The sequence below is a fragment of the Tachyglossus aculeatus genome, chromosome 1, assembly GCF_015852505.1.
Source record: "Tachyglossus aculeatus isolate mTacAcu1 chromosome 1, mTacAcu1.pri, whole genome shotgun sequence".
NCBI classification, from domain to species: Eukaryota; Metazoa; Chordata; class Mammalia; order Monotremata; family Tachyglossidae; genus Tachyglossus; species Tachyglossus aculeatus.
The window spans coordinates 7,007,564-7,030,960 of NC_052066.1; the positions used below are offsets into that span (position 1 = coordinate 7,007,564).

A 23,397-nucleotide genomic window follows, 5' to 3' on the forward strand; every position below is an offset into this window, starting at 1 on the left:
GCGACATCTAGAGACGGCCCCCACCCAACGGCGGCCTCACAGGCTAGAAGGGGGGGAGACGGACCGCAAAAGCAAAACATGTGAACCGAAGAAAATAAATAGACTAAATATGTACCAGTAAAATAGAGAGTAATAAATCCGTACAAAGCTATATACACCTATCCAGGTGCTGTGGGGAGGGGAAGGAGGTAAGGCGGGGGGGATGGGGGAGTGTATGGGGGGCGGGGTGGAGCTTCGTCCCGGGTCTTTGGGCTCCGTCTGCTTTGGCCGCGCTGCCCGACCCCGCCGGGACCCGGCTGCCCACCCCGGTCTCCTCCGCGACCCTCTTCTGTATCCTCTCCATCTCCCGGCATCCTCCGCGCCCACCTGCCTGTATCCTCTCCATCTCCCGGCATCCTCCGCGCCCCCCTGCCTGTATCCTCTCGATCTCCCGGCATCCTCCGCGCCCCCCTGCCTGTATCCTCTCCATCCCCCGGCATCCTTCGCGTCCTCCTTCTGCATCCTCTCCATCCCCCGGCACCCTCCGCGCCCCCCTGCCTGTATCCTCTCCATCCCCCGGCATCCTCCGCGCCCCGCTGCCTGTATCCTCTCCATCCCCCGGCACCCTCCTTGTCCTCCTTCTGCATCCTCTCTATCCCCCGGCACCCTCCGCGCCCCCCCTGCCTGTATCCTCTCCATCCCCCGGCACCCTCCGCGCCCCCCTGCCTGTATCCTCTCCATCCCCCGGCACCCTCCGCGCCCCCCTGCCCGCATCCCCCCATCCATCCCCCGGCATCCTCTGCGCCCGCATCCCTCCGCCCCCCGGCACCCTCCACTCCCCCCTTGTGCATTCTCTCCGTCCCCCGGCCTCCTCCGCGCTCTCTGCCCGCATCCCCCCATCCATCCCCCCGTATCCTCCGCGACCCCCTCATCCTCTCCATCCCCCGGCACCCTCCGCTCCCCCTGCCCGCATCCTCTCCATCCCCCGGCACCCTCCGCTCCCCCTGCCCGCATCCTCTCCATCCCCCGGCACCCTCCGCGCCCCCTGCCCTTATCCTGCCCATCCCCCGGCATCCTCCGCGCCCCCTGCCCTTATCCTGCCCACCCCCCGGCCTCCTCCGCGCCCCCTGCCCGCATCCCCTCATCCATCCCCCGGCCTCCTCCGCGCCCCCTTGCCCGCATCCTCCCCATCCCTCCCCCGGCATCCTCTCTCGCGCCCCTCTTCTGCATCCTCCCCATCCCCCGCGTCCCTCTTCAGCCTCCTCCCCATCCCCCGCGCCCCCTCTTCTTCTTTATCCTGTGCACCTCCCGGCCCCCCCCCCCGCCCCGATCCCTGCCCCGGTCCCGGGCCATGCCGGAGGGTCGGGCGGGGGTCCCCCGGGGCTGAGGACCCGCTGCCCCCGGCCTGAGAGGAGCCCCCCAACCCCCCCCCCCCCGGACCATGACGGCGATGAAGCCGGAGCCCCGGCCCGGACCCCCCGGGCCCCCCGCTCCGGCCGCCCGACCCGGACAGGCCCCGCACCAGGACCAGGTGAGACACACACACAGAGCGGGACCCCCATCCCGGAGGGAGGGCGGGGGCGTCTGCCCACCGGAGACCCCCGGGATCTGCTCCCCAGGACCCCCCAGGGTCTGCCCACCGGAGACCCCCAGGACGTGCCCATTGGGACACCCCACGTTCTGCCCACCGGAGACTCCCGGGGTCTACCCACTGGGACCCCCAGGATGTGCCCATTGGGACACCCCCCGTTCTGCCCACCGGAGACCCCCAGGATGTGCCCATTGGGACACCCCACGTTCTGCCCACCGGAGACCCCCAGGATGTGCCCATTGGGACACCCCACGTTCTGCCCACCGGAGACCCCCAGGATGTGCCCATTGGGACACTCCACGTTCTGCCCACCGGAGACCACCCTGGTCTGCCCACTGGGACCCCCAGGATCTGCCCACTGGGCCCCCGGGATGTGCCCACCGGAGACCCCTGGGGTCTGCCCACTGGGACCCCCAGGATGTGCTCCCCAGGACCCCCGGGCTCTGCCCACATGAGAACCCCCGGGATCTGCCCACTGGGACCCCCAGGATCTGCTCACTGGGACTCCCCGGGATGTGCCCACCGGAGACCCCTGGGGTCTGCCCACTGGGACCCCCAGGATGTGCTCCCCAGGACCCCCGGGCTCTGCCCACATGAGAACCCCCGGGATCTGCCCACTGGGACCCCCAGGATCTGCTCACTGGGACTCCCCGGGATGTGCCCACCAGAGACCCCTGCCCACTGGGCCCCCCAGGATGTGCTCCCCGGGATCCCCGGGCTCTGCCCACCGGAGAACCCCCGGGCTCTGCCCACCAAAGAACCCCCGGACTCTGCCCACCGGGACCCCGGGGCTCTGCCAACCGGGACCCCCAAGATCTGCCCACTGGGACCCCCAGAATCTGCCCACTGGGACCCCCGGAGCCCGCCCACCGGAGACCCCTAGGGTCTGCCCACTGGGACCCCCAGGGTCTATTCACTGGAGACCCCCAGGGTCTGCCCATTGGGAACCCCTGGGTTCTGCTCACCGGAGACCCCCAGGGTCTGCCCATTGGGACCCCCTAGGGTCTGTTCACCGGAGACCCCCGGGATCTGCCCACCGGGCCCCCCAGGGGTCGGGGGGCAGGGCCCAGCGCGGGCGTCGTCCCCTCTCCCCTCTCCCCTCTCCCTCCCGGGTTGTCGGGGGTCCCGAGGGGGCCCGGGGGGGTCGGGCCGGGGGTCTCTGGGGGCCCGGGGATGGTGGGAAGGGCTGCGGAAGGTTTTGGGGAGGGGGCTGCGGCCAGTGCCCTGAATCGAGGAGGAGGGTGGAAGTGGGGCCCGCTGGGGGCTGGGCGCGGGGGGCTGCGGGGCCCGGGGAATCGTGGGGCCGCCCCCATCCTCTCCCCCTCCACACTCTGCTCTTCCTGATCTCCATCCTTTCCTCCCTCTGCCCATCCCTGCCCATCTCTGCCCATCTCTGTTCCCTGTCCATCCCTGCCCCCTGTCCATCCCTGCCCCCTGCACATCCCTGCCCATCCCTGCCCATCTCTGTTCCCTGTCCATCCCTGCCCCCTGCCCATCCCTGCCCATCTCTGCTCCCTGTCCATCCCTGCCCCCTGCTCCCTGTCCATCCCTGCCCCCCTGCCCATCCCTGCCCATCTCTTCTCCCTGTCCATCCCTGCCCCCTGCTCCCTGTCCATCTCTGCCCCCCTGCCCATCTCTGCTCCCTGTCCATCCCTGCCCCCTGCTCCCTGTCCATCCCTGCCCCTGCCCATCCCTGCCCATGCCCATCCCTACCCATCTCTGCTCCCTGTCCATCCCTGCCCCCTGCTCCTTGTCCATCCCTGCCCCCTGCCCATTCCTGCCCATCTCTGCTCCCTGTCCATCCCTGCCCCCGTTCCCTGTCCATCCCTGCTCCCTGTCCATCCCTGTCCCATGCCCATCCCTGCCCATCCCTGCCCCCTGCCCATCCCTGCCCATCTCTGCTCCCTGTCCATCCCTGCCCCCTGCTCCCTGTCCATCCCTGCCCCCTGCCCATCTCTTCTCCCTGTCCATCCCTGTCCCCTGCTTCTTGTCCATCCCTGCTCCCTGTCCATCCCTGCCCCCTGCCCATCCTTTCCCCTGCCCATCCCTGCCATCCCTGCCCATCCCTCCTCCCTCTCCTTCCTCCCCCGCCCTCGCCCAGCGGGAAGCTTCAGGTTTGGACCTCGTTTTCGGGAGAGCCCTCGACCCTTGAGGAGGGGATGGTGGGGGGACTCTGGGGGCCTCCACCGCCGTCCTCAGCGAATCCCCAGATGTAGGGGTAAAGGGGTCGTCCTAGAATTGGGGGAGGGCTCTTGGAGTCCCCCCCACCACCTGCCTGTCACTGCCCCTCACCTGCCTGTCACTGTCTCCCACCTGCCTTGTACTTCCCAAGCGCTTAGTCCAGTGCTCTGCACACAGTAAGCGCTCAATAAATACGATTGAATGAATGAATGAATGAATGCCTGTCACTGTCTTCCACCTGCCTGTCATTGTCCCCCCACCTGCCTGTCATTTTCTCCCACCTCCCTGTCACTGCCCCCTTTTAGACTGTGAGCCCGCTGTTGGGTAGGGACCGTCTCTATCTGTTGCCGACTTGGACTTCCCAAGCGCTTAGTCCAGTGCTGTGCACACAGTAAGCGCTCAATAAATACGATTGAATGAATGAATGAATGAATCATCTCCCACCTGCCTGTCATTTTTTCCCACCTGCCTGTCATTGTCTTCCACGTGCCTGTGATTGTCCCCCCCACCTGCCTGTGCTTGTCCCCCCACCTGCCCGTCATTGTCACCCCCCCACCTGCCTGTCATTGTCCCCCCACCTGTCAGTCACCGCCCCCCCTCCCCCCTCCCAGCTTGCAGAGAAAAATTCCCGGGACAGTTCAGTCATTTCAGGGTTGAAGCGGAATCTGCTCTCAACGTTGGTGTGTGTGTGGTGTGTGTGTGTGTGTGTGTGTGTGTGTGTGTGTGTGTGAGCAAAGCCCCCGCGGCTCCCAGCAGGACAGCTCAGGGAGGGAAACCAGCCTCAGGCCAGACCCTTCTCTTTCTCCTCCTTCTGATCTTCCTTTTCCTCCTTCTTCTCCTTGTCTTTTCTCTTTCTCCTCCTGCTATTCCTTCTCCTTCTCCTCCCCCTTCTCCCCTTCTCCGCCTTCTCCCCTCCTCCTCATCCTTCTGCTTTTCCTTCTCCTCCTCCTCCTTCTCTCTCTCCCCTTCCTCCTCCCCTCCTCCTCCTCCTGCTCCTTTTCCTCATCCTTCTGCTCTTCCTTCTCCTCCTCCTCCTTCCCTCCTCCTCCTCTTTCTCCTTTTCCTTATCCTTCTGCTCTTCCTTCTCCTCCTCCTCCCTCCCCCTCCTCCTCTTTCTCCTTTTCCTCATCCTTCTGCTCTTCCTTCTCCTCCTCCTCCTCCCTCCCCCCCTTTCTCCTTGTCCTCATCCTTCTGCTCTTCCTTCTCCTTCTCCTCCTCTTTTTCCTTTTCCTCATCCTTCTGTTCTTCCTTCTTCTCCTTCTCCTTCCCTCCTCCTTCTCTTTCTCCTTTTCCTCATCCTTCTGCTCTTTCTTCTCCTCCTCCTCCTCCCCTCCTCCCCTCCTCCTCCCCTCCTCCTCCTCCTGCTCCTTTTCCTCATCCTTCTGCTCTTCCTTCTCCTCCTCCTCCTTCCCTCCTCCTCCTCTTTCTCCTTTTCCTTATCCTTCTGCTCTTCCTTCTCCTCCTCCTCCCTCCCCCTCCTCCTCTTTCTCCTTTTCCTCATCCTTCTGCTCTTCCTTCTCCTCCTCCTCCTCCCTCCCCCCCCTTTCTCCTTGTCCTCATCCTTCTGCTCTTCCTTCTCCTTCTCCTCCTCTTTTTCCTTTTCCTCACCCTTCTGTTCTTCCTTCTTCTCCTTCTCCTTCCCTCCTCCTTCTCTTTCTCCTTTTCCTCATCCTTCTGCTCTTTCTTCTCCTCCTCCTCCTCCCCTCCTCCCCTCCTCCTCCCCTCCTCCTCCTCCTGCTCCTTTTCCTCATCCTTCTGCTCTTCCTTCTCCTCCTCCTCCTTCCCTCCTCCTCCTCTTTCTCCTTTTCCTTATCCTTCTGCTCTTCCTTCTCCTCCTCCTCCCTCCCCCTCCTCCTCTTTCTCCTTTTCCTCATCCTTCTGCTCTTCCTTCTCCTCCTCCTCCTCCCTCCCCCCTCCTCCTCTTTCTCCTTGTCCTCATCCTTCTGCTCTTCCTTCTCCTTCTCCTCCTCCTCTTTTTCCTTTTCCTCATCCTTCTGTTCTTCCTTCTTCTCCTTCTCCTTCCCTCCTCCTTCTCTTTCTCCTTTTCCTCATCCTTCTGCTCTTTCTTCTCCTCCTCCTCCTCCCCTCCTCCTCCTTTCTCCTTTTCCTCATCCCTCTGCTCTTCCTCCTCCTCCTCCCCTACTCCTCCTCTTTCTCCTTTTCCTCATCCTTCTGCTCTTCCATTTCCTCCTCCTTCCCTCCTCCTCCTTTCTCCTTTTCCTCATCCCTCTGCTCTTCCTTCTCCTCCTCCCCTCCTCCTCCTTTTTCTCCTTTTCCTCATCCTTCTGCTCTTCCATTTCCTCCTCCTCCTCCCTCTCCCCTCCTCCTCTTTCTCCTTTTCCTCATCCTTCTGCTCTTCCTTCTCCTCCTCCTCCTCTTTCTCCCTTGCCTCATCCTTCTGCTCTTCCTTCTCCTTCCCTCCTCCTCCTCTTTCTCCTTTTCCTGATCCTTCTGCTCTTCCTTCTCCTCCTTCTTCCCTTCTCCTCCTCTTTCTCCTTTTCCTTCTACTCTTCCAGACACTCTTTTAGAAGCAGCTCAGTGGCTCAGTGGCTCAGTGGCTCAGTGGCAAGAGCCCAGGCTTGGGAGTTAGAGGTCATGTGTTCTAATCCCAGCTCCTCTGCTTGTCTGCTGTGAGACCCTGGGCAAGTCACTTCACTTCTCTGGGCCTCAGTTCCCTCATCTGTAAAATGGGGATCGAGACTGTGAGCCCCACATGGGACAATCTGATTACCTTGTGTCTACCCCAGTGCTTAGAACAGTGCTTGGCACATAGTAAGCGCTTAACATGCCATTATTGTTTTTATTATTATTATTCTCTTCCTTCTCCTCCTCCTCCTCCTTTTCCTTCTCCTTTTACTTCTCCTCCTCCTCCCCTTCTCCTCCTCCTAAAGAGCACTGGCTTGGGAGTCAGAGGTTATGGGTTGTAATCCCAGCTCTGCCACTTGCCAGCTGTGTGACCTTGGGCAAATCTCTTAACTACTCCGTGCCTCGGTTACCTCATCTTGAAAATGGGGATGAAGAATGTGATTCATTCATTGTCGCATTTATGGAGTGCTTCCTGTGTGCAGAGCACTGTACTAAGCACTTGGAAAGTACAGTTCGGCAACAGAGAGAGACAATCCCTACCCAACAATGGGCTCACAGTCTAGAAGTGGGGAGAGCCCCAGTGGGACAACCTGATTACCTTGTATCTACCCCAGTGCTTAGAACAGTGCTTGGCACATATTAAGCGCTTAACAAATGCCAACATTATTATTATTATTCTCCTCTTCCTTCTCCCCCTTCTCCTTCTCATCCTTCTTCTCCTCCTCCTCCTCCTTCCCTTCTCCTTTTCCCCCTTCTCCTCATCATCCTCCTTCTCATTCTCCTTTTCCCCTTCTCCTCTTTCTCCTTTCCCCTCCTCCTTCTTTTCTTCTTCTTCTCCTTTCACTTCTCCTTCTCCTCCTTCTCCTCTTTAAAAAAAGCAAAATAACCAAAACCTGAAGCTGTTTGAGCACCTCCTCTTTCGCACTGAGCTGTGGATGTTGAGCAGAGGGCCTTGGGCCTGAGAAACAAAATGCCAGTGTGTGTGTGTGTGTGTGTCTGTGTGTGTCTGTGTCTATGTCTTTGTGTGTGCACACTTGTGTTTTGTGGGGTGCGGGTCCCTGACCTGGACTGAATAGGTTGTGAGTTCTCAGTTTCTTTTGTCATGGTTTCCGTGGTCCAGTCAGAGACAATCAGGATGGTCATTTCTTCCTCCTCCTCCTGCTCCCCCATCCCCCAGCCTTCCTGGGGCCCAATCAATCATCAATCATATAATAATAATAATAATTTTGATATTTGTTAAGCACTCACTATATGCCAAGTACTGTTCTAAGCTCTGGGGAGGATACAAAGTGATCAGGTTGTCCCACGTGAGGCTCACAGTCTTCATCCCCATTTTACAGATGAGCTTGTGAAATGGGAAGGATGATAGTGCCGTCTACAGTGATGGGAAAGTCAGGGAGAGGGCAGGGTTTGGGAGGGAAGATAAGGAGTTCAGTCTTGGATATATTGAGTTTTAGATGGTGGGCAGACATCCAGATAGAGATGTTCTAAAGGCAGGAGGAGACGCGAGCCTGAAGGGAGGGAGAGAGAGCAGGGGCAGAGATGGAGATTTGGGTGTCATCAGCGTAGAGATGATAGTTGAAGCCGTGGGAGCGAATGAGGTCACCAAGGGAGTGAGTGTAGATAGAGAACAGAAGGGGACTGAGAACTGACCCTTGAGGAACCCCCACAGTAAGGGGATGGGAGGGGGAGGAGGAGCCTGCAAAAGAGACTGAGAATGAATGACCGGAGAGATAAGAGGAGAACCAGGAGAGGACGGAGTCGGTGAAGCCAAGGTTGGATAGCGTGTTGAGGAGAAGGGGGTGGGCCACAGTGTCAAAGGCAGCTGAGAGGTCGAGGAGGATCAGGATAGAGTAGGAGCCGTTGGATTTGGCAAGAAGGAGGTCATCGGTGAATTTTGAGAGGGCAGTTTTGGTGGAGCGGAGGGGACGGAAGCCAGATTGGAGGGGACCGAGGAGAGAGTTGGCATTGAGGAATTCGAGGCAGCGCGTGTAGATGACTCGTTCTAGGAGTTTGGAAAGGAATGGTAGGAGGGAGATAGGGCCATCACTAGAAGGGGAGGTGGGGTCAAGAGGGGTTTTTTTAGGTTGGGGGAGACGTGGAAGTGTTTGAAGGCAGAGGGGAAGGAACCAGTGGAGAGTGAGCTGATGAAGATGGATGTTAAGGAGGGGAGGAGGGAAGGGGCGAGAGATTTCATAAAATGAGAGGGAATGGGGTCAGAAGCACAGGTGGCCGGAGTAGCACTTGAGAGGAGGGAGGAGAGCTCCTCTGAAGATTCTGCTGGGAAGGATGGGAGAGTAGCAGAGAGGGTTGAGAGCCAGGGGGTTGGAGAAGGGGGATGGGTGACTTTGGGGAGCTCAGACCTGATGGAGTTACATTTTTCTAATGAAGTAGGAGGCCAGATCGTTGGGGGTGAGGGATGGAGGAGGGGGAGGAACAGGGGGCCTGAGAAGGGAGTTAAATGTACGGAAGAGCTGACGGGGATGATGGGCATGGGTGTCAATAAGGGAGGAGAAATAGTTTTGTCTGGCAGAGGAGAGGGCAGAGTTGAGGCAGGAAAGGATAAACTTGAAGTGAACAAGGCACGGTTCTAAGTTCTGGGGAGGTTATAAGGTGATCAGGTTGTCCCATGGGGGGCTCACAGTCTTAATCCCCATTTTACAGATGAGGTAACTAAGGCTCTGAGAAGTTAAGTGACTTGCCCAAGGTCACACAGCAGACATGTGGCGGAGCTGGTATTCGAACCCATGACCTCTGACTCTAAAGCCCATGCTCTTAATGATGGCATTTATTAAGCACTTACTATGTGCAAAGCACTATTCTAAGGGCTGGGGAGGATACAAGGTGATCAGGTTGTCCCACGTGGGGCTCACAGCCTTCATCCCCATTTTCCAGATGAGGTAACCGAGGCACAGAGAAGTGAAGTGACTTGCCCAAAGTCACACAGCTGACAAGCGGCAGAGCCGGGATTAGAACCCACGACCTCTGACTCCCAAGCCTGGGCTCTTTCCACTGAGCCACACTGTAAGCTCGTTGTGGGCAGGGAATGTGCCTGTTCATTGTTAATTAATTAATTGTGGTATTTGTTAAGCGCGTACTATGTGCCAGGCACTGTACTAAGCACTGGGGTGGATACAAACAGATTGGGCTGGACACAGCCCCTGTTCCACGTGGGGCTCAAAGTCTCAATCCCCATTTTACGGGTAATAATAATATAATAACAATAAGATGGCATTTGTTAAGCGCTTACTATGTCCAAAGCACTGTTCTAAGCACTGGGGGGATACAAGGTGATCATGTTGTCCCACGTGGGGCTCACAGTCTTCATCCCCATTTTACATATGAGGTAACTGAGGCTCAGAGAAGTTAAGTGACTTGCCCAAGGTCACACAGCAGACATGTGGCGGAGCCGGGATTTGAACCCATGACCTCTGACTCCAAAACCCGGGCTCTTCCCACTGAGTCACGCTGCTTCCTATGTGCCAAGCACTGTTCTAGGCACTGGGGGGATACAATTGTGAGCCCACTGTTGGGTAGGGACCGTCTCTATATGTTGCCAACTTGTACTTCCCAAGCGCTTAGTACAGTGCTCTGCACACAGTAAGTGTTCAATAAATACGATTGATTGATTGATTGATTGATTGACCAGGTTGTCCCCCGTGGGGCTCCCAGTCTTCATCCCCATTTGACAGATGAGGGAACTGAGGCCCAGAGAAGTGAAGTGACTTGCCCAAAGTCACACGGTTGACAGTTGGCGGAGCCGGGATTTGAACCCACGACCTCTGACTCCCAAGCCCAAGCTCTATCATTCATTCATTCAATCGTATTTATTGAGCGCTTACTGTGTGCAGAGCACTGGACTACTCCATGCTGCTTTTCTTGTCTTATTGCCTCTCCTAAGTGCTTAGTACAGTGCCCTGCATACAATAAGCGCTTAATACAATCCAATGATTGAATGAATGTGTAAAAGCTTTGTACGTATCAAGCACTGTGCTAAGCACTGGGAAAAGTACGACATAAGCAGGTCACACAAGGATGACTTGCTCCCTTTATTCATCCTCCCTCCCAACCCCACGGCACTTACATATATTTTTAATATATTTATTTATGTCTATTCATGTCTGCCTTCCCCTCTAGGCTGTGAGCTCATTGTGGGTAGGGAAAGTGTCTCTTTATTGTTGTATTGCGCTCTCCCGAGCGCTTAGTAGTAATAATAATAATAATGATGGCATTTATTAAGTACTTACTATTTATTCATTCATTCTCGTGTTTAGCTTACTATTCATTCATTGAGTCATATTTATAGTAATAATAATCAACCGTCAATCGTATTTATTGAGCGCTTACTGTGTGCAGAGCACTGTACTAAGCGCTTGGGAAGTACAAGTTGGCAACATATAGAGACCGTCCCTACCCAACAGTGGGCTCACAGTCTAAAAATAATGACGGCATTTATTATTATTTAGAATAATAATACTAATAATGGAATTTATTAAGCGCTTACTATGTGCCAAGCACTGCTGTAAGCGCTGGGGTGGATACAAGGTAATCAGGTTGTCCCATGGGGGGGGGGGGGGGGGGCACACAGTCTTCATCCCCATTCTACAGATGAGGTAACTGAGGCCCAGAGAAGTGAAGTGACTTGTCCAAAGTCACACAGCTGACAGCTGGTGGAGCCGGGATTTGAACCCATGACCTCTGATTCCAAAGCCCGGGCTCTTTCGACTGAGCCACACTGTTTCCCTATTTATTGAGCGCTCACTGTGTGCAGAGCACTGTACTAAATGCTTGGGAAATACAAGTTGGCAACATATACTATACTTATACTTACTATATGCCAAGCACTGTTCTAAGCACTGGGGAGGTTACAAGGTGATCAGGTTGTCCCACGGGGGGCTCACAGTCTTCATCCCATTTTACAGATGAGGTAACTGAGGCCCAGAGAAGTGAAGTGACTTGCCCAAAGTCACACAGCTGATAATTGGCGGAGCCGGGATTTGAACCCATGACCTCTGACTCCCAAGCCCGGGCTCTTTCCATTGAGCCATGCTGCTTCTGCTTCTATATGTTACCAACCTGTACTTTCCAAGCACTTAGTACAGTGCTCTGCACCCAGTAAGCGCTCAATAAATATGATTGAATGAATGAATGAATGAACAACAACAATGCAGGGAATGTGTCTGTTTATTGCTTCTCCACTTGTCAGCTGTGTGACCTTGGGCAAGTCATTGCACTTCTCTGTGCCTCAGTTCCCTCATCTGTAAAATGGGGATGAAGACTGTGAGCACCACGTGGGACAACCTGATCACCTTGTAACCTCCCCAGCGCTTAGAACAGTGCTTGGCACATAGACTGGAGTGGGGAGAGAGAGGAGGCTGGGAGGTCAGCGAGGAGGCTGACAATAATAATAATAATGATGGCATTTGTTAAGCGCTTACTATGTGCCAAGCACTGCTCTAAGCGCTGGGGTGGATACAAGGTAATCAGGTTGTCCCCCGTGGGGCTCACAGTCTTCATCCCCATTCTACAGATGAGGTAACTGAGGCCCAGAGAAGTGAAGTGACTTGCCCAAAGTCACACAGCTGACAAGTGGCGGAGCTGGGATTTGAACCCATAATCTCTGACTCCAATGCCCGGGCTCTTTCCACTTAGACATGCTGCTTCCCTATTTATTGAGCTCTTACTGTGTGCAGAGCACTGCACTAAGCGCTTGGGAAGTACAAGTTGGCAACATGATGATGATGATGATGATATACTATACTTACACTTACTATGTGCCAAGCACTGTTCTAAGCGCTGGGGAGGTTACGAGGTGATCAGGTTGTCCCACGGGGCGCTCACAGTCTTCATCCCCCATTTTCCAGATGAGGTCACTGAGGCACAGGGAAGTGAAGCGACTTGCCCAAAGTCACCCAGCTGACAGGTGGTGGAGCCGGGATTTGAACCCATGACCTCTGACTCCAAAGCCCGGGCTCTTTCCACTGAGCCACGCTCGTAGTACAGTGCTTTGAATGAATACGATTGAATAATTGACTGGGGGCTGGGAAGACAGGGAAGGCCTTCCAGGAGGCCTTCCCAGACTGAGCCCCCTCCTTCCTCTCCCCCTCATCCCCCTCTCCATCCCCCCCGCCTTCCCTCCTTCCCTTCCTCACAGCACCTGGATATATGGATATATGTTTGTACATATTAATTACTCTATTTATTTATTTATTTATTTATTTATTTATTTTACTTGTACATATCTATTCTACTTATTTTATTTTGTTAATATGTTTGGTTTTGTTCTCTGTCTCCCCTTTCTAGACTGTGAGCCCACTGTTGGGTAGGGACCGTCTCTATACGTTGCCAACTTGGACTTCCCAAGCGCTTAGTACAGTGCTCTGCACACAGTAAGCGCTCAATAAATACGATTGATTGATTGATTGATCCCCATTTTCCAGAGGAGGAAACTGAGGTTCACTCCCTTAGGCATCATCCTGGCTTGCTCCTTTTCTTTAGAGAAGCAGTGTGGTTCAGTGGAAAGAGCCCGGGCTTTGGAGTCAGAGGTCATGGGCTTGAATCCCGACTCCACCACATGTCTGCTGGGTGATCTTGGGCAAGTCACTTAACTTCTCTGGGCCTCAGTTACCTCATCTGTAAAATGGGGATTAAGATTGTGAGCCCCACATGGGACAACCTGATCACCCTGTATCCTCCTCAGTGCTTAGAACAGTGCTTTGCACATAGTAAGCGCTGAACAAATGCCAATTATTATTATTATCCCCCCATCCCATCCCCACACCACTTATATCCCCATCCCTCATTTATTGATTTTTATTCATGTCCCTCTCCCCCTCTAGACTGTTAGTTCCTTGTGGGCAGGGAACGTGTCAGCTCTCTTGTTACATGAGAAGCAGCATGGCTCAGTGTCAAGAGCCCGGGTTTGGGAGTCAGAGGTCGTGAGTTCTAATCCTGGCTCCTCCGCTAGTCAGCTGTGTGACTTTGGGCAAGCCACTTCACTTCTCTGGGCCTCAGTTCCCTCATCTGGAAAATGGGAATGAAGACTGTGAGCCCCACGGGGGACAACCTGATCACCTTGTATCCCCCCAGTGCTTAGGACAGTACTTCGCACACAGTAAGCACTTGACAAATGCGTCATCATTATTATTATTATTACATAATAATAAGTAATAATACAAGCCCCTACTGAGAGTTCACCTCCTCCAGGAGGCCTTCCCAGACAGAGCCCCTTCCTTCCTCTCCTTCTCGTCCCCCTCTCCATCCCCCCGTCTTACCTCCTTCCCTTCCCCACAGCACCTGTATATATGGATATATGTTTGTACATATTTATTACTCTATTTATTTATTTATCTTGTACACATCTATTCTATTTATTTTATTTTGTTAGTATGTTTGGTTTTGTTCTCTGTCTCCCCCTTTTAGACTGTGAGCCCACCGTTGGGTAGGGACTGTCTCTATATGTTGCCAACTTGTACTTCCCAAGCACTTAGTAAAGTGCTCTGCACACAGTAAGCGCTCAATAAATACGATTGGTTGATTGATTGATTGTACTCTTATGGAGAAGCAGCGTGGCTCTGTGGAAAGAGCCCGGGCTTTGGAGTCAGAGGTCATGGGTTCAAATCCCGGCTCTGCCACTTGTCAGCTGGGTGACTTTGGGCAAGTCACTTCACTTCTCTGGGCCTCAGTTCCCTCATCTGTAAAATGGGGATGAAGACTGTGAGCCCCACTTGGGACAATCTGATCACCTTGTATCCACCGCAGTGTGTAGGACAGGGCTTTGCACCTAGTAAGCACTTGACAAATGCATCATCGTTATTATTATTATTGCATAGTACTCTCATGGAGAAGCAGCATGGCTCTGTGGAAAGAGCCTGGGCTTTGGAGTCAGTCAATCAATCATTCAATCAATCAATCGTATTTATTGAGCACTTACTGTGTGCAGAGCACTGTACTAAGCACTTGGGAAGTACAAGTTGGCAACATATAGAGATGGTCCCTACCCAACAGCGGGATCACAGTCTAGAAGGGGGAGACAGAGAACAAAACCAAACATATCAATAAAATAAATAAAATAATCAATCAATCAATCATATTCATTGAGCGCTTATTGTGTGCAGAGCACTGTACTAAGCTCTTGGGAAGAACAAGTCAGAGGTCATGGGTTCAAATTCTGGCTCCGCCACTTGTCAGCTGGGTGACTTTGGGCAAGTCACTTCACTTCTCTGTGCCTCAGTTCCCTCATCTGTAAAATGGGGATGAAGACTGTGAGCCCCACTTGGGACAACCTGATCACCTTGTATCCACCGCAGTGCGTAGGACAGGGCTTTGCACCTAGTAAGCACTTGACAAATGCATCATCATTATTATTATTATTGCATAGTACTCTCATGGAGAAGCAACGTGGCTCTGTGGAAAGAGCCCGGGCATTGGAGTCAGAGGTCATGGGTTCAAATCCCGGCTTGGCTACTTGTCAGCTGGGTGACTTTGGGCAAGTCACTTCACTTCTCTGGGCCTCAGTTAACTCATCTGTAAAAATGGGGATTAAGACTGTGAGCCCCCCCGTGGGACAACCTGATCACCTTGTAACCTCCCCAGCGCTTAGAACAGTGCTTTGCACATAGTAAGCGCTCCATAGATGCCATCATTATTATTATTATTATTATTATTACTGTCCCAAGCCACCTCATAGGATGGCACCCAGAGAGTTTCCAGTCCTCTACAGTGTCGGCTACGGGAGGGAGAGTGAAGCAGAGGCTTGCCCGTGCCATTCCCAGCTTGCCCAGTGGCTAGCGGGTGGAAGGCCATAAGCTACCAGTCAAAACTCCGCCGCCTTCAAAGCCTTATCATCATCATCATTATCATCAATCGTATTTATTGAGTGCTTACTATGTGCAGAGCACTGTACTAAGCGCTTGGGAAGTACAAATTGGCAACATATAGAGACAGTCCCTACCCAACAGTGGGCTCACAGTCTAAAAGGGGGAGACAGAGAACAAAACCAAACATACTAACAAAATAAAATAAATAGAATAGATATGTACAAGTAAAATAAATAAATAAATAGAGTAATAAATATGTACAAACATATATACATATATACAGGTGCTGTGGGGAAGGGAAGGAGGTAAGATGGGGGGATGGAGAGGGGGACGAGGGGGAGAGGGGGAGGGGAGGAGGGGGAAGGCCCACCTCCTCCAAGAAGCCTTCCCTGACTGCGCCCTCCTTTCCTCTTCTCCCCCTCCCTTCCGCGTCGCCCTGACTCGCTCCCTTTCTTCATCCCCCCTTCCCAGCCCCACACCACTGGTGTCCACATCCATTATTTATTCATTTATGCTGCCTTATTGAGAAGCAGCGTGGCTCAGTGGAAAGAGCCCGGGCTTTGGAGTCAGAGGTCATGGGTTCAAATCCCGGCTCCGCCAACTGTCAGCTGTGTGACTTTGGGCAAGTCACTGAACTTCTCTGGGCCTCAGTTCCCTCATCTGGAAAATGGGGATTAAAACTGTGAGCCCCCCATGGAACAGCCTGATTACCTTGTAACCTCCCCGGCACTTAGAACAGTGCTTTGCACGTAGTAAGCGCTTAACAAATGCCATTATTATTATTATTATTATTTCTATTCATGTCTGTCTCTCCCTCTAGACTATCAGCTCATTGTGGGCAAGGAAAGTATGTGTTTATTGTTGTATTGCACTACCCCAAGCGCTTAGAACAATGCTTTGCATGCAGTAAGAGCTCAATAAATGCTCTCAATTGCTCAATAAATGAGAGTACCAGGCTCAGGGGCCTTCTTTTCCCATGGAGAGCAGTAATAATAATAATAATAATAATAATAATAATAATAATAATAATAATGTTGGCATTTGTTAAGTGTTTACTATGTGCCAAGCACAGTCTAAGCACTGAGGGAGATACCTCCCCATCCCCTCCACCCTACCTCCTTCCCCTCCCCACAGCCCTTGTATATATATTTGTACAGATTTATTACTCTATTTTACTTGTACATATTTACTATTCTATTTATTTTGTTAATGATGTGCATAGAGCTTTAATTCTGTTTGTTCTGACGATTTTGACACCTGTCCACATGTTTTGTTTTGTTGTCTGTCTCCCCCTTCTAGACTGTGAGCCCGTTGTCGGGTAGGGACCGTCTCTGTCTTGTACTTCCCAAGCGCTTAGTACAGTGCTCTGCACACAGTAAGTGCTCAATAAATACGATTGGTTGATTGATTGATTGATTGACTGTCTCTATATGTTGCCAACTTGTACTTCCCAAGCGCTTAGTACAGTGCTCTGCACACAGTAAGTGCTCAATAAATACGATTGGTTGATTGATTGATTGATTGACTGTCTCTATATTTGCCGACTTATACTTCCCAAGCGCTTAGTACAGTGCTCTGCACACCGTAAGCGCTCAATAAATACGATTGATTGATTGATCTGTTGCCGACTTGTACTTCCCAAGTGCTTAGTCCAGTGCTCTGCACACAGTAAGCGCTCAATAAATACGATCGAATGAATGAATGAATGAATGAATACGATTGAATGAATGAATACAAGTTAATCAGGTCAGACACAGTCCCTGTCCCCCGTGGGGCTCACCCTCTCATCCCCATTTTACAGATGAGGGAACTGAGGCACAGAGGCCTTCCCAGACTGAGCCCCCTCCTCATCCCCCCCACCCTCCCTCCTTCCCCTCCCCACAGCACCTGTATATATGTTTGTACATATTTATTACTCTATTTTGCTTGTACATATTTACTATTCTATTTATTTTACTTTGTTAATATGTTTTGTTTGGTTGTCTGTCTCCCCCTTCTAGACTGTGAGCCCACTGTTGGGTAGGGACCGCCCCTATATGTTGCCAACTTGGACTTCCCAAGCGCTTAGTACAGTGCTCTGCACACAGTAAGCGCTCAATAAATACGGTCGAATAAATGAATGAAATTCGTTCATTGAGTTGAATTTATTGAGTGCTTACTGCCTTAAAGCCAGTGGTGAGGAGTTTTTGTTTGATTTGCCTGTCTACTTGTTTTGTTTTGTTGTCTGTCTAGACTGTGAGCCCGGTGTTGAGTAGCGATTGTCTCTCTTTGTTGCCAAATTGGACTTTCCAAGCGCTTAGTCCAGTGGTCTGCACACAGTAAGCCCTCAATAAATACGATTGATTGATTGATTGATTAGTCCAGTGCTCTGCACACAGGAAGCACTCAATAAATACGACTGACTGAATGAGTTTGGAAGTGGATGGGCAACTGCCGGAGTTTTTGGAGCTGTGGGGAAATAGGTCCTCAATGGTTTTGAAGAAAATTGATGCGAGCAAAGTGAAGTCTGCACTGGAGTGGGGAGAGAAAGGAGGCCGGGACGTCAGTGAGGAGGCTGATAATAATAATAATAATAATCATCATCATCAATCGTATTTATTGAGCGCTTACTGTGTGCAGAGCACTGTACTAAGCGCTTGGGAAGTACAAATTGGCAACATATAGAGACATTCCCTACCCAACAGTGGGCTCACAGTCTAAAAGGTGGGCTCACAGTCTAAAAGACTAAATAATATAATAATATTAGTCTAAAAGACTACTAATAAATAAATAATGGCATTTATTAAGCGCTTACTATGTGCCAAGCACTGTTCTTAAGCTCTGGGGAGGTTACAAGGTGATCAGGTTATCCCACGGGGGGCTCACAGTCTTCATCCCCATTTTACAGATGAGGGAACTGAGGCCCAGAGAAGTGAAGTGACTTGCCCAAAGTCACACAGCTGTGAGTTGGCGGAGCCAGGATTTGAACCCATGGCCTCCGACTCCAAAGCCCGTGCTCTTTCCACTGAGCCACGCTGCTCCCTGATGCCTGGGCTTTGGAGTCAGAGGTCATGGGTTTGAATCCCGGCTCCACCACATTTCTGCTGAGTGACCTTGGGCAAGTCACTTAACTTCTCTGAGCCTCAGTTACCTCATCTGTAAAATGGGTATTAAAACTGTGATCCCCATGTGGGACAACTTGATCCCACTGTATCCCCCCAGCACTTAGAACAGTGCTTTGCACATAGTAAGCGCTTAACAAATGCCATTTTTATTATTATTATTATTATTATTATTATTATTATTATTATCCAGGCGGGAGAGGATGAGGGATTGCATTAACCTGGTAGTGGTTTGGATGGAGAGGAAAGGGCGGATTTTAGCCATGTTGTGAAGGTGAGACCGACGGGATTTAGTGACGGATTGAGTATATAAGGAGTCAAGGATAACGCCAAGGCTAAGGGATTGTGAGGCGGGAAGGATTGTGGTGCCGTCTACAGGGATGGGAAAGTCCGGGATAGGACAGGGTTTGGGTGGGAAGACGAGGAATTTCTGTTTTGAGCTTGTCAGGTCTAATCAGTCAATCAATCAATCATATTGGAGAAGCAGCGTGGCTCAGAGAAGCAGCGTGGCTCAGTGGAAAGAGCCCGGGCTTTGGAGTCAGAGGTCACGGGTTCAAATCCCGGCTCTGCCACTTGTCAGCTGTGTGACTTTGGGCAAATCACTTAACTTCTCTGGGCTTCAGTTTCCTCATCTGTAAAATGGGGATGAAGACTGTGAGCCCCCCGTGGGACAGCCTTATCACCTTGTACCCTCCCCAGCGCTTAGAACAGTGCTTTGCACATAGTAAGCACTTAATAAATGCCATTATTATTATTATTATTATTATTATATTTATTGAGCGCTTACTGTGTGCAGAGCACTGTACTAAGCGCTTGGGAAGTCCAAGTTGGCAACATATAGAGACAGTCCCTACCCAACAGTGGGCTCACAGTCTAGAAGGTACATCATCATCATCAATCGTATTTATTGAGCGCTTACTGTGTGCAGAGCACTGTACTAAGCGCTTGGGAAGTCCAAGTTGGCAACATATAGAGACAGTCCCTACCCAACAGTGGGCTCACAGTCTAGAAGGTACAGCGTGGCTTAGCATCTAGAGCCCGGGTTTAAGAGTCAGAAGGACCTGGGTTCTAATCCCGGCTCGGCCACATGTCCGCTGGGTGACGTTGGGTGAGTCGCTTCACTTCTAGACTGTGAGCCCACTGTTGGGTAGGGACTGTCTCTATATGTTGCCAACTTGGACTTCCCAAGCGCTTAGTACAGTGCTCTGCTCACAGTAAGCGCTCAATAAATACGATTGATTGATTCTCGGGGCCTCAGTTCCCTCATCTGGAAAATGAGAGTTAAGACTGTGAGCACCATGTGGGACTGAGATTGTGATCAATGTGATGGCCTTGTATCTCCCCCACCGCTTAGGACAGTGCTTGGCACATAATAATAATTTTGGTATTTGTTAAGCGCTATGTGTAGTAAGTGCTTAAGAAATAGAGAAGCAGTGTGGCTCAGTGGAAAGAGCCCGGGCTTTGGAATCAGTGATCATGAGTTCAAATCCCGGCTCTGCCACTTGTCAGCTGTGTGACTTTGGGCAAGTTAGAGGAGCAGCGTGGCTCAGTGGAAAGAGCCCGGGCTTTGGAGTCAGAGGTCACGGGTTCAAATCCCAGCTCCGCCAAATGTCAGCTGGGTGACCTTGGGCAAGTCACTTATCTTCTCTGGGCCTCAGTTCCCTCAACTGTAAAATGGGGATGAATACTGTGAGCTCCCGTGGGACAAACTGATCACCTTGTAACCTTCCTAGTGCTTAGAACAGTGCTTTGCACATAGTAAGTGCTTAATAAATGCCATTATTATTATTGTTCTAAGAAGCAGCGTGGCTCAGTGGGAAGAGCCCGGGCTTTGGAGTCAGTGATCATAGGTTCAAATCCCGGCTCCGCCAATTGTCAGCTGTGTGACTTCAGGGAAGTCACTTAACTTCCCTGGGCCTCAGTTCCCTCAACTGTAAAATGGGGATGAATGCTGTGAGCCTCCTGTGGGACAAACTGATCACCTTGCATCCCCCCAGCACTTAGAACAGTGCTTTGCACATAGTTAGCGCTTAATAAATGCCATGATTATTATTATTATTATTCTAAGAAGCAGCGTGGCTCAATGGAAAGAGCCCTGGCTTTGGAGTCAGTGATCATAGGTTCAAATCCCGGCTCCGCCAATTGTCAGCTGTGTGACTTTGGGCAAGTCACTTAACTTCTCTGTGCCTCAGTTCCCTCATCTGTAAAATGGGGATGAAGACTATGAGCCCCCCCATGGGACAACCTGATCACCTTGTATCCCCCCCAGCGCTAAGAATAGTGTTTTGCACATAGTAGGCGCTTAATAAATGCCATCATCATTATTCATCTGTAAAATGGGGATGAAGACTGTGAGCCCCACGAGGGACAACCTGATTACCTTGTATCCCCCCCAGTGCTTAGAACAGTGCTTGGCACATAGTAAGCGCTTAACAAATACCAACATTCTCTGTGCCTCAATTCCCTCATCTGTAAAATGGAAATTAAGACTGTGAGCCCCCCGTGGGACAACCTGATCACCTTGTAACCTCTCCAGCGCTTAAAACAGTGCTTTGCACGTAGTAAGTGCTTAATAAATGCCATCATCAAATACCGTCATTATTATTAATCGACCAAAGTCTGATTCAGCAGTCTGAAGCCAAAACCCCTATCTTAGCGGCTTTTAGTCCAGCTTCACCGAGCTTAATCCCGTTGTGACCTTAATGCGAAATATTATGCACCGGCAAAAAGAAACCGTGTCAGATTCAAATTATTTTGGCTCCGGCTGAGCTCCAGCAGATTCCATTAGCATTCCCCCAGCCCCGCTCGCCGAGGGCTTGGCAAAAATTAATTTCCTCCCATCCGTTTCTTGCGACGGGGAGACAAAATGACAGTTGTCAATCTCCTCGCGCAAACCTATTTTAACGTCTTCGATAATGGCTTTCCGTGTTCACGGAGGAAAAACCACAATGAAATCCTTCAGCTGTTAGAAAGCCGAGCCACCAAAACAGCTGAAATTAAGCAAGTCTTTCATTCATTCAATTCATTCAATCATTTTATTGAGCGCTCACTGTGGGCAGAGCACTGGACTAAGCGCTTGGAAAGTACAGTGCGGCAACAGATAGAGACGGGGCCTACCCAACAACGGGCTCGCAGTCTAGAAGGGGGAGACGGACAACAAAACAAAACAAGGAGACAGGTGTCAATACCATCAGAATAGATAAATAGAATTTTATATATATATATATATCAATCAATCAATCGTATTTATTGAGCGCTTACTGTGTGCAGAGCACTGTATTAAGCGCTTGGGAAGTACAAGTTGGCAACATATAGAGACAGTCCCTACCCAACAGTGGGCTCACAGTCTAAAAGACTAAAATCGTGTATATATGCACGTATATATATATATATGTACGATTGATTGATTGATTGATTTTGTTTTGTTGTCCGTCTCCCCCTTCTAGACTGTGAGCCCACTGTTGGGTAGGGACTGTCTCTATGTGTTGCCAATTTGTACTTCCCAAGCGCTTAGTACAGTGCTCTGCACATAGTAAGCGCTCAATAAATACGATTGATTGATTGATTGATTGAATGACTGTGATATTTAAGTGCTTACTATGTGTCAGTCTCTGTACTAAGCGCTGGGGTGGATATTCATTCATTCATTCATTCAATCGTATTTATTGAGCGCTTACTGTGTGCAGAGCACTGTACTAAGCGCTTTGGAAGTACAAGTGGGCAACATATAGTGACGGTCGCTACCCAACAACAGGCTCAGATTCTAGAAGGGGAATATATATCAGGTTGGACACATTCTCTGTCCCACATGGGGCTCACTGTCTTCATCCCCATTTTGTAGATGAGGTAAACTGAGGCACAGAGCTGTCATCCCTTAATTACCTGCTCCTTCCATGTGGTAGCAGCGTGGCCTAGTGGCTAGAGCCCGGGCCCAGAGTCAGACGGACCTGGGTTCTAATTCCGGCCCTGCTGCTTGTCTGCTGGGTGTCCCCAGGCAAGTCACTTCACTTCCCTGGCCACAGTTCAAATCCAGAGGTCATGGGTTCAAATCCTGGCTCCGCCAATTGTCAGCTGTGTGACTTTGGGCAAGTCACTTCACTTCTCTGGGCCTCAGTTATCTCAGCTGTAAAATGGGGGTTAAAGACTGTGAGCCCCCCGTGGGACAACCTGATCACCTTGTAACCTCCCCAGCGCTTAGAACAGTGCTTTGCACATAGTAAGAGCTTAATAAATGCCATTATTATTATTATTATTCAAATGGGGATGAAGACGGTGAGCCCCACGTGGGACGGGGACTGTGTCCAGCCTAATTAGCTTGTATCCACCCCAGCTCTTAGTACAATGCCTGCCACATAGTAAGCCCTTACTTTTTTTTTTATGGTATCTGCTCAGTGACTCGCCCAAGGCCACACAGCAGACATGCAGTGGAGCTGGGGGCGCCGCCCTTGGGATGTATATGTCTATAATTCTATTTATCTATTTTGATAGTAATAATAATAATGATAATGGCATTTATTAAGTGCTTACTATGGGCAAAGCACTGTTTTAAGCACTGGGGAGGTTACAAGGTGATCAGGTTGTCCCACGTGGGGCTCACAGTCTTCATCCCCATTTTACAGATGAGGGAACTGAGGCACAGAGAAGTTAAGTGGCTTATCCAATTTCACATAGCAGACAATTGAGAGAGCAGGGATTTGAACCCAGGACCTCTGACTCCAAAGCCCGGGCTCTTTCCACTGAGCCATGCTGCTTGATGCTAATGATGTCTATTTATTTGTTTTGTTTTGTTGTCTGTCTCCCCCCTTCTAGACTGTGAGCCTGTTGTTGGGTAGGGATTGTCTCTATCTGTTGCTGCATTGGACTTCCCAAGTGCTCAGTACAGTGCTCTGCACACAGTAAGCGCTCAATAAATACGTTTTAATGAATAACTGAGAAATTCCTTGGGTTTATTGCAAGCAGGTGACGTTACCGCATTTTGGTCACCCTGCTTGGGTCTGTTTAGACTGTGAGCTCCTTGTGGGCAGGGAACCTGCTGACCAGCTCTGTTGTATTGTCCTCTTCCAAGCGCTTAGTACAGTGCTCTGCATGCAGTAAGAGCCCAGTAAATACCACGGGACTTCCGGCATGGTGTAATGAATAG

General features: G+C 51.4%; 1 protein-coding gene across 1 annotated transcript in view; it reads left to right on the plus strand.

Annotated features, from left to right (window-relative positions):
- Window positions 1-1,420: 1,420 nt before the first annotated feature.
- Window positions 1,421-23,397, plus strand: part of DPP10 (dipeptidyl peptidase like 10) — a 301,222-nt gene continuing 279,245 nt past the window's right edge. The window contains exon 1 of the mRNA XM_038753670.1: window positions 1,421-1,510. Coding sequence (XP_038609598.1) covers window positions 1,421-1,510 — 90 coding nt within the window. The remainder of the gene's footprint in view (window positions 1,511-23,397) is intronic.